Source organism: Sus scrofa, chromosome 16 (genome assembly GCF_000003025.6).
Source record: "Sus scrofa isolate TJ Tabasco breed Duroc chromosome 16, Sscrofa11.1, whole genome shotgun sequence".
Lineage (NCBI taxonomy): Eukaryota > Metazoa > Chordata > Mammalia > Artiodactyla > Suidae > Sus > Sus scrofa.
Window position 1 is genome coordinate 18,343,903 of NC_010458.4, and position 11,960 is coordinate 18,355,862.

Sequence of the window (11,960 nt, forward strand, 5' to 3'; positions counted from 1 at the left end):
GCTGGCTTCTGAGGGTTTCTGCTTAGGCATAAATGCAGTCTCCATACCTGCAGGAAGTGCTTAGGAGAACAGAGGGACAGGGACAGCAAGGACACAGCCAGGAGGGCAGCTCAAATTTGGGAGACCATCCCTGAAGCTGGTCTCAAATGTTATCAACACTTCAAGGCAGAGGAGACCCCTGGTACCAGGGGAACACACTTGGAGCACCGGGCAGGAGGGTACGTGTGTGTCCCTGTCATTCTCATCTTTACAAACGCACTCGCTGCAGGGAGAAGCCTGGCTGCCCACGAGGCTCTGTGTGTTGAAGTGCTGAAGACCTCAGCTGGGCTGGGGTTGAGCCTGGACGGAGGGAAATCGTCTATGTCTGGAGACGGGCCCCTGTTCGTTAAAAGAGTATACAAAGGTAATGTCCTGGAAGCCCAGCGGGCCGCCTGGTACCTGTTTTCTCTCTGTGTGTGCCGCTGCTCTCCATTTGGAAATCAAACTTGTTTTAAATCTAAAGTGTTTTCCTAACATACAGGGTTCACCATGTGCTCACAACTCTGTTGTGAGCATGTTACACATATTAATTCATGTCGTCCACCTAACAGTTCCATAAGATGGGTTCTCTCATCATCCCTGTTTTACAGAAGAAGAAACAGAGCCACGGGGCAGTTAGTTACGCAGGCACCAAAGGTCACACAGATGTAAGTGGCAGAACCAAGTCTGAAGCCAGGCAGTCTGGCTCCAGAGCCTGTGCCCCAGTTTCTATACTGGACCCCTAATTCCATGGTCGTGCCTTCGTGTTCTGACTATTAGCTTGCTGTGTTCACATCGCTGACAGCTAAGTGATGCCGTCAGAACTGCCAGTCAAGGGTACTTAATGTTGGTCCAGATCATATTCACTTAAAACTGCAAATAATGGATTGCAGCAGGGAGCAGGGGCTATTGCTGAAATAGTTGGTAGATGTGAGGGCTCTTCATGAACTGGAATACTTCGTTTTAGGATCCTAGACGTTTCTCAGAAGTCTCTTCTGGTCCCTGAGCTGAGCAACTAAATTAACAACATAATTATACTAATGACATATTTATATATATATATACGCATACATGCTGATTATATATCCTATTACATGTAATATTTTATACTATAATACTATGTCCTATATACAATATATGTTATATTCTGATATTGTTAGCATTACAACATACACACGTATACTGGTAATTGTTAATATAATTAGCTCAGGAACCTGAAGAGATTTAAAGTAACAGTCCAAGATCATAAAATGAATTATTCAAGTTCATGAAGAGATCTCATTCCTACCAGCTATTCCAGTGATACCTACTGTTCCCATCTTACTTTCCTGCAGGATAGCATACACTCCAACGGGTTATAACTGAATAAGTAAGTCAACAAGTAATAAGGTCAATTCTTCTTAAGTAAGGATTGTTACATTTTGTGTGTGTGTGTGTGTGTGTCTTTAGTACCAAACCCACAGCGGGAACTCCAGGATTGTTATTTTTTAAATGACCCTCTAGGCAGTAGCAGCGTGGTATATTTCTGCAATTAATTAATAATTCAGGGAGTTCATGTTGTGGCTCAGTGGGTTACAAACCTGACTAGTATCCACAAGTATGGAGGTTCGATCCCAGGCCTTGCTCAGGGGGTTAAGGATCAGGCATTGCCGGGAGTTGGGGTGTAGGCTGCAGACGTAACTCGGATCTGGCATTCCTGTGGTGGAAGCCAGCAGCTGCACTTCCAATTTGACCCCTAGCCTGGGACTTCCATATGCTGCAGGTGCACCCCTAAAAAGCAAAAAGTAAAGAGAATAAGAGAGGAAATATTTGGAGAAATCATGACTATTGAAAAACAACAGGAGTATTCAGACTGAAATGCAGTGACAGTGCTGGATCCTTAACCGCTGAGCCTCAAGGGAATGCCTCGACATTTTATATATATTCTTTTATGATGTGTTTTTGTGTGATATTTTAGTAGTCCTCTCTATAGCATTTTAAAATAGTGATTATTGCTGATATATAGGAAATTTAGAACTATAATTCAATAAGAAAAATACAAAGTAAAAAACCTGCGTAAAGGAAATGAATAGAAAATAGACCAAAGTTAAAACCTAAATGGTCAAGAAATACAGGGAAGGATACTCAAACTTCTATTAGTTATTGGGTGAACATTATAACTATTAGAAATCTAATAATTTAATAATTTTTTTAAAACTAGGTTGGTCACAAATGAGAAATTCCATAGTGTGATGTGTTGGCAAAATGTAGGGAAAGGAGAACACTCATACTTTCTGGCAGAAATACATATACTGGTTCATCTCTCTGGGGGAAATTTTGGCAGTGTTTGCTGAAATGGAAGCTATGAAATAATTTAAATATCTATCTGTAGCAAAGTGATGAGTAAAATATACTACATCCATTAAAAGGAAACTATATAGCAGTTTAAGAAGCAAGTTAGGAGTACCTGCCGTGGCTCAGTGGTTGACGAACCTGACTAGCATCCATAAGGACATGGGTTTGATCCCTGGCCTTGCTCATGGGTTAAGGATCCAGCGTTGCTGTTAGCTGTGGTGTAGGTCGCAGACGCAGCTCGGATCCCAAGTTGCTGTGGCTGCACAGGCTGGTGGCTGCAGCTCCGTTTTGACCCCTAGCCTGGGAACCTCCATATGGTGTGAGTGCAGCCCTAAAAAGACAAAAGACAAAAATAATAATAATAAAATTCATTGAGTAATTAAAAAAAAAAAAAGCAAGTTAGATCTATACCAGCTCAAGAGCAGTGCTGAACGGGGGGAAAAGCTAAAAGCAGAGTCAGTACTGTATGATCCCAAATCACAGTAACAACCTGAAAGAACCAACAGTGTGTCACACACAAATTATGCAATGACCTTTTTGGGGAACAGCATAAAGGCATTCTAAAACGACATTTTTTAAAAAAAAAAAAAACCTCAATAAATAGACATAGCCTGATCAAATCAGTTAGGATTCTTTTCGGCCCCATGTAATAGAAAACCCCAAATAACAGTGGTTTAAACAAAAGAAATGTACTTCTCTCTTATGTATAAGTCAAAAGCTAGCACTTCCTTTGGTCCGCACAGCACTGAATGGTTCCTCAAGGACTTTGATCTATTTCATCTCAGTGGATGCCTGCTATAACCCAAGACAGGGTAACACCACCATTTTGCAGATGAGAAAAAAACAGGTTTCAAGAAACGTGTAACTTGCTTGAAGTCACAGACTTGAGGCCACACCACTCTGATGGCCTGCTATTCATTCAAGGCACTTTTTCCCCTAACTCACAGCCTCCTATTTTCATTAACAGAACCCTCCACGTCCTTAGACCCTGACAAACACTAAGAAAATTCTCTGGTTTCGCATAATCTGCTCGGGGCCTTTAGTTGATATTTGTAGAAAAGAAAATATGCCAACACAGAATAATTGGATATGTCAGACAACAGTGCTTTGGTTCCTCCAAAACTGTGTATCTTGAGAAAAATGATTGGGACTAAATCGGGCTCTTTGCTCCCACTGTGCGGCTGATGCTGGTCTCATCTCTTTTCCAAAGACTGGATCTGTCTCTGTTATTAACAACATCAAACATTTTTGTCCATCTGTGGATTGCATTTGAACTTACCTTCTTCCAGCTATATTTTTTTAATTTTGTCAATCTTTGTAATCAACTATAATTACATGTGTATTGATATCAAATAATATTTAACAATGATTTTCACAAATTTAGGATGAAATAGATTTATCTGCTCAGTGTTTTGAGATCTAATTAAAGATTTCTGAGAAAATTATTTTAGATGTAGGAATTTTTTTTTTTTTTTTTTTTTTTTTTGCCATTTCTTGGGCTGCTCCCGGTGGCAATATGGAGGTTCCCAGGCGAGGGGTCTAATCAGAGCTGTAGCCACTGGCCTACACCACAGCCACAGCAATGCAGGATCCAAGCCGTGTCTGTGACCCACACCACAGTTCTTGGCAACGCTGGATCCTTAACCCACTGAGCAAGGCCAGGGATCAAACCCACAACCTCATGGTTCCTAGTCGGATTCGTTAACCACTGAGCCACGACGGGAACTCTGGAGTTTTCCTTTTTTTAATTTATTTTTTAAGATAGTTGATTTACAATGTTCTGTTAATTTTTGCTGTACAGCAGTGACCCAGTTATATATATATGTGTGTATATACATATATACATGTATATACAGTATATATGTATACATAAGTATATATACACATATATGTATATGCATGTGTGTATATTCATATGTATATGTACATATGTATGTGTGGTATATGTGTGTATATATAAAAATATATATATATATACACACTGTGTGTGTGTGTGTGTACACACCTTATTTTTCAATTGACTATAGGTGGTCTGGGTTTATTTCTGGGTTCTCTGTTCCATTGGTCTGTATGTCTGGTTTTTTTTGTTTTGTTTTTTGGGTTTTTGTTGTTGTTGTTGTTGTTTGCCAGTACCACACTGTCTTGATTACTGTAGCTTTGAAATATTGTCTGAAGTCTGGGAGAGTTGTGCCTTCTAATGGTTTTTGTTACTCAAGATTGCTTTGGCAATTCTGGGTCATTTAGGCTTCCATATAAATTTTTGGATTGTTTGCTCTAGTTCTGTGAAAAATGTCATGGGTAATTTGATAGGGATTGCATTGAATCTGTATATTGCTTTTGTAGGATGGCCATTTTAATGATATTAATTCTTCCAATCCGGGAGCATGGAATATCTTTCCATTTCTTTGAATCCTCTTTAATTTCTTTGATTAATGTTTTAGAGTTCCCAACACATAAGTCTTCTACCTCCTTGGTCAGGTTTATTTCTGGGTATTTAATTTTCGTGGGTGTGATTTTAAAAGGCATTGTATTTTTATATTCCTTTTCTAATATTTCATTGTTAGTATACAGAAATGCAACCAATTTCTGAATGTTAATCTTTTGTTGTTGGTGTTGCCTTTTTTGTCTTTTCTAGGGCTGCACCCTCGGCATATGGAGGTTCCCATAGAATGTCTATGGGCGTGTTCCTTCTTCAGTCTTTTGGAAAAGTTTAAGAAGGATGGGTATAAGTTCTTTGTATATTTGGTAGAATTCACCTGCAAAGCCCTCTGGTCCTGGACTTTTATTTGTAGGGAGTGTTTTTATGACATATTCAATTTCATTTCTAGTGATTATTCTGTTTAGTTGTTGTATTCTTGATTCAGTTTTGGTGGGCTGTATGTCTCTAGAAAGTTGTCCTTTTCTTCTAGGTTGTCAAATTTGTTGGCATATAATTGTTCATAGTATTCTGTTATGGGTTTTTTTGTATTTCTGCAGTATCTGTGGAGATTTCTCCTTTTACATTTCTTATTTTGTTTGAGTTCTTTCTATCCTCTTCTTGGTGAGTCTGGACAGAGGTTTGTCAATTTTGTTTACCCTTTTGGTTTTATTGACTTTTTCTACTGTTTTTTGAATTTCTGTTTTATTGATCTCCTCTTTGATCTTTATGATTTCCTTTCTTCTACTCACTTTAGGTTTTGTTTGTTTTTTTTCTAATTCTTTTAGGTGGTAGGTTGTCAATTTGAGATTTTTCTTCTTTTTTGAGAAAGGCGTGTATCACTATGAACTTCCCTCTAAGAACTGCTTTTGTGGCATCCCATAGATTTTGAATGGTTGTTTTCATTATCGTTTGGGTTTTTTTTAATTTCCCTTTTGATTTCCTTGTTGACCCATTGGTTTTTTTAATTTTTATTTTTTCTCTTTTTATCTTTTCTAGGGCGGCACCCACAGCATATGGAGGTTCCCAGGCTAGGGGTCTATTCAGAGCTATAGCCCGGGCCTACACCACAGCCACAGCAACGCAGGATCTGAGCCGCATCTTTGACCTACACCACAGCTCACAGCAACGCTAGATCCTTAACCCACTGAGCGAGGCCAGGGCTCAAACCTGCAACCTCATGGTTCCTAGTCATATTCGTTAACCACTGCGCCATGATGGGAACTCCAACCCACTGGTTTTTAAGTAGCACATTGTATAGTCTCTATGTAGTCAGCTTTTTCTCATTTCTTTTCCTGTCGATTTCTAGTTTCATGCCCTTGTGGTCAGAGAAGACACTTAAAACAATTTCTATACTCTTAATTTTTGCTCAGGTTAGTTTTGCGCCCCAGTATGTGGTCAATCCTTGAGAATGTTCACTGTGTACTTGAAAATAATGTATATTCTGATTTTTTTGGATGCAGTGCCCTGAAATGTCAATTAAGTCTAACTTTTCTATTGCATCATTTAGGATCTCTGCTGCCTTATTGATTTTCTGTCCACAGAGGATCTGTCCATTGATGTGAGTGGGGTGCTAAAGTCTCCTACTAATATTGTATTCCCATCAATTTCTCCTTTTAGGTCTGTTAGTGTTTGTTGTATGTATTGGGTGCTTCTCTGTTAGGGGCATATATATTGATGATTGTAATATCCTCTTCTTGAGTGGATCCTTTTAAGTAGTGTCCTTCTTTGTCTTTCTTTATGGCCTTCGTTTCATTTATTTATTTATTTTTTTGTCTCTAGTCCTTTTAGGGCTGCACCCATGGCCTATGGAGGTTCCCAGCCTAGGGGTCGAATCAGAGCTGTTGCTGCTGGCCTACGCCACAGCCACAGCAATGCCAGATCTGAGCCATGTCTGCAACCTACACCACAGCTCATGGCAATACCGGATTCTTAACCCACTGAGTGAGGCCAGGGATGGAACCTGCAACCTCATGGTTCCTAGTTGGATTTCTTTCCGCTGAGCCAGGACAGGAACTCTGGCTTCGTTTTGAAGTCTGTTTTGTCTGACAAGAGTATTGCAGCTCCTGCATTCCTATCTTGTCCATTCACATGAAATATCTTTTTCCATACCCTCATTTTCAATTTATATGTGTCCTTTGCCCTAAGCTGAGTCTCTTGTAGACAGCATATTGTAGGCTCTTGCTTTTTTATCCATTCTGCCATTCTATGTCTTTTGATTGGAGCTTTCAGTCCATTGACATTTAAGTTAATTGTTGATAAATATGTATTTATTGCCATTTTATTTTTTATTTTTTGCTTTTGGGGGCCGCACCCGTGGCATATGGAGGTTCCCAGCCTAGGGGTCGAATCAGAGCTACAGCTGCCGGCCTACACCACAGCCACAGCAACACCAGATCTGAGACACATCTGCAACCTACATCACAGCTCATGGCAATGTCATATCCTTAACCTATTGAGTGAGGCCAGGGATCAAACCCTCAACCTCGTGATTCCTAGTCGGATTCGTTCTGCTGCACCACAACAGGAACTACTTTATTGCCATGTTAAACATTGTTTTCCAGTTGATTTTATGTTTCTCCTTTGTTCTTTTCTTTTTTTGGTCAGATGATTTCCTTTTATGTTTGTGTTCTCTTTTTAATTTTTTTGAATGTAAAATTTGGTTTTGATTTGTGGTTGCCCTGTTTTTCAAGATGTTAACTCCTTCCTGTATCTGCTTGCTTTAGTCTGATAGTCATACAGGCTCAAACACATTCTAAAAAAAAAGGCTGGATTTTCTTACTTTCCTCCCTCACATTTTATGATTTTGAAATCCTTTTTTAACATCTTTATGTCTGTCCTTTTGATGTTCACTTTTACAATAGTTTTTTTTTCTTTCAGATCTGTATACTGGCTTATCTAGATGATTGCTTTCCAGTTTTGATTTCCTCCATCCTAGTTCTTCTTACTTTTTTTAGAGCCCTCTCAATATTTTTTAGACTAGGTTTAGTATTGCTGTACTCTTTTAGTTTTTGTTTGTTGGAGAAATTCGTTTCTCCTTCTATTTTATTTATTATTAATTTTTTTTTGTAGGTCTGTGACCTACACCTCAGCTCCCTGCAACACCAGATCTTTAACCCACTGAGCAAGGACAGGGATCAAACCCACAATCTCATGGTTCCTAGTTGGATTTGTTTCCACTTCGCCACGACAGGAACTCCTCTCCTTCTATTTTAAATATTCTTGCTGGGTAGTCTAGGCTGCAGATTTTTCCCTTTTAGAACCTTGAATATATCTTGCCACTCTCTTGTGGCCTGTAGTGTTTCTATGGAGAAATCAATTGATAGCCATGGGCTCCCTTGTAATTACCTCTTTGTTTTTTCTCTTGCTGCCTGTAGAATCCTCTTTAACTTTTGCCATCTTTATTATAATGTCTTGGTGTGGGCCTGTTTGGATTCACCCTGATTGGTACCCTCAGTGCTTCGTGATACGTTTCCTTTAGATTTGGAAGGTTTTTCAGCTATAATTTCTTCAAATATATTTTCAGTCCCCTTTTCTTTTTCTTCTCCTTCTGGAATTGGAATCCCTATTATGCGTCGATTGGCCTGCTTTATATTATCCCATAGATCTCTTGTATTGCTTTCATGTTTTTTCATTTGGTTTTCAGTCTGCTGTCCTGATTGGGTGATTTCATTATTCTACCTACCAAGTCACTAATTTGTTCCTCTGCATTATTTACAGGTTTTTAGCTCAGCTAGGAATTAACGCTTTGTTGACTAAATACATTGAAAAACTCTTCCCCTCATCAGTTGCTTATGTTTTGAGGAAAGAAGGGTTACAGATTTGAATTTTTCATGTAGTCTAATTTTTTTATGGATATATGCTTTGTCCTGTTTAAGAAAAATTTCCCTCTATTAAGAATACAGGCACATGATTTTTCCCACCTAAGTTTTTAGTTTACTTGGAATTTATTCTGGATTCTATGACAGTATCAAGCTGTTATTTCTGTATTTATCCTCACAGGTGGTGCAGCTGAGCAAGCTGGAACAATAGAAGCTGGAGATGAAATTCTTGCCATTAATGGGAAATCTCTGGTTGGGCTCGTGCACTTTGATGCCTGGAATATTATGAAGTCTGTCCCAGAGGGACCTGTGCAGTTAGTCATTAGAAAGCACAGGAATTCTTCATGCAACAAGCACTGGTAGTAACACTAATAGTGCTTGTTACTTTTTTTTTTTTAACCAGAATCTCCTCTTCTCAGTTCTTTTCTTTCTTTAGCAAACCATAAAGACTTTAAACAGTGGGTTCCAGAAACAACAGAGAAGCACTGGTGTGGAAAGGACTATCAAACTCTCCAAGTTTTTACTTATATGTGAAACAGCAGCAATGGAGCTGCACCCCAGAAGTCTTCCGACTGAATCACCTAGGCCAGGAGGGCTCATCCTGTTCCAGTGCCTGTCCCCTACCACCCTTTATGTTCATTGATGGGGACACAAGATGCGGCATGCCCCTCTTCACTTGAAACCTTTAGTGAGACCTTCGAATCCTTCTTGCCACCTATCCCAGCATACTCAGTCTTGGCAATTAGGGAGCTAACAATCTGAGGAGCAACACAACTGTCCCAACTGAAAGGACTGTAGTTTTATATAATTTTGTAAGTAAATAACAGAAGGCTTTTAGGCACATTCAGTGGAAAGAGCGTTGGGTCTGTGTGTTATCCTGAAAAGAAAATGACACTTGAAAAACAAAATCAATTATGACCGATTGGTTAGGCTGAGCTCAGGAATTTATCCAAAAATGAAAAAGCAGAATAGAGAAAGTGGTATTTTTAGTGAGTGTAATGTGCAGCGTACGGATGCATAGTTCAACTCAGTGGTTATTGATCACCATTAAGTGTTGATCATGATCTAAAAGTGTATGTCATAAGGCAGTTTTATAGGGATGCAGTTCCAATAAACTGTACTGAATAGCCATGAACTTTGCTGCTTAGAATGAGCAGAAAGTTCCAGCTCTGAAAGCACCTTGCATCTAGTTTGGAACTTGTCTTGAATAAATTCTTGAATTCAAGACTGGTCAACAAAAGAGCAAACAAAAATATCATTGTCACTGGGTTTCCATTTCTATATTTTATGTACTCCAATTACTAATGTAAATTTTTAGAAATCAGTTATCTTTTTAGTATCCCTGGATTTATAATCCAAATAGAGGAGCTTAAAATAATCCTTTTATGGAACATTTTTTCTTTGACTGCCCCCCACCCCCCACCCCCACAACTTTCTGAACAGGCTTAAGAAATGTAGCATTTCTAAGCCTTGGATCTATTCTTCTGACCTGGGTGTAATGACATAGCCCTGCAGTGACTGAAATTTTTGCTCTTTTTGTTTTCCTGTTTTGCAACGTCTTCCTTTTGCCAAAAATGTTTCCCTGCAGAATACTGCTGTGACTCACGCTTGCTTGTGACCCAGCTGCTCTTTCAAAGCACGAGCTTCTTCAGAGTATCTGTTCCCATTCGATGTGCTCTTCCTCGTCACAAAACTGGCTCTTCTCCCCTCGTACTGTACCTTCTTTTCCTAAAATCCAAACCCACATCAGCTTAATTTACCAAAATGTAAGAAGAAGATGGAGAATGAGGGTGAGTGGTCGTTCAAGGGAAGGAGCAGAACTGTGTGGTGACAACCCACATCCTCGGGTGACACAAGCTGAATGAGTCCTGTGAATACGGGTGAGCCTGCATGCCTGCGTGCATGGTGACGCTAAGGCTTTCTGTTGGCGATTTCTTTAATTAACCTATTTCTGAGTGACTAATCCCAGTCAACCTCTGGAGTTGGCCCAGAGAGAGGTCGCTCAGATGGCAGTGAACTATCTGGCTTGTATGAGCCCAGATTTCTCATTTTTAAACAGGTTATACAAAAGAGAATGTAGTTCAAGAGTTAGCTAGAAAGACCAGATTAATTTAGCTTCTACTTTTCACTATTACAGTTCCAGGTAGGATACTATAGGAAGTCAGTCAGTGCAAGGTGCATGCTAGATTGTTTCTAAGTCTCTGGGGTCAGTTGGTGGCTTCTGCTTTCTTGCCTAAATGATGAGAGGCTATTTGAGGTCAAAACGCCTTTTAAATTTCTTGCCTCCCTTCTTCCGGCTGTGCCTACATAGAAATGCACAGTCCTGTGTGACAGGACTTTCTAGAGCAGTGGGAGCAATGGAACGGTCTCTTGTATCAGAGACCTTGTTCCGGTTCTTCCTTGTATCGGAAGCATGCAAGGGTGGCCCTCTGGCTCACTAAACTGTATTAAAGTCATCAGCCATTTCTAGAAGACCTTGCCAAAACAGTTCCCTTGCAATATGGCAGCTGGGATTTAAGGGAAGAAGCAAAAGCTCAACTTTGACCCTAAGATAGAAAGCTATTTATTTGTCGTCAGTGTTCAAGGCATGACTAGTATTGCTAATGAGTCTAATAAATTCCCACACTTCCTGACATGAACACTAATGGTGTTGTCCTACTAAAACTTGCTTTGTTTTCGTTTCTTAACTGGTCAGTCAGTCATCCACAATAAGCTATGATGGTAACTGTTATAACATGTAAGTCAGTCTTAGTTGCAAGGCTATATACCGTGAAGGTTGAAGTAGGTTGGGTTTCATTTCTATCCTTCCATACACAGCTCATTTAATTTTAGGGTTAACTTAATTGGCATCACACCTGTTGTATGATATTATACATTATCCTTTATTTATGTAAAATAAAATGCCTTATATATTATTAAAGAGTAAGTGCAATAATATGAAATAGCCTGTACATTTTAAAAAATGTTGTCGCCAAGTTATGTAAATCCACATCTCTATAAACAACCTTTTTTAAGTAATTTTAAAAAAATAAACTGTTTACTACTTGTTTGGGGGTGTGTTTATTTAGTTCTGCATCTACGGAATAACCTTTTAAAATAGCAAGATAAGAAATGTTGAGGAGTTCCTGTTGTGGCTGAGTGGTTAACAAATCCGACTAGGAACCATGAGGTTTCGTGTTCGATCCCTGGCCTTGCTCAGTGGGTTAACGATCCGGCATTGCCGTGAGCTGTGGTGTAGGTCGCAGACACGGCTCGGATCCCGCGTTGCTGTGGCTCTGGCATAGGCCAGTGGCTACAACTCTGAGTCGAACCCTAGCCTGGGAACCTCCATATGCTGTGGGTTTGGCCCTAGAAAAGACAAAAAAAAAAAA

General features: G+C 39.5%; 1 protein-coding gene across 1 annotated transcript in view; it reads left to right on the top strand.

The window, feature by feature from the left end:
* The window catches only part of PDZD2 (PDZ domain containing 2), a 415,428-nt gene extending 403,790 nt beyond the window's left edge, over positions 1 to 11,638 (top strand). Inside the window, 2 exon segments of the mRNA XM_021077090.1 lie at positions 269 to 403; positions 8,771 to 11,638. Of these exon segments, the coding sequence (XP_020932749.1) occupies positions 269 to 403; positions 8,771 to 8,952 (317 nt within the window). The 3' untranslated portion in view covers positions 8,953 to 11,638.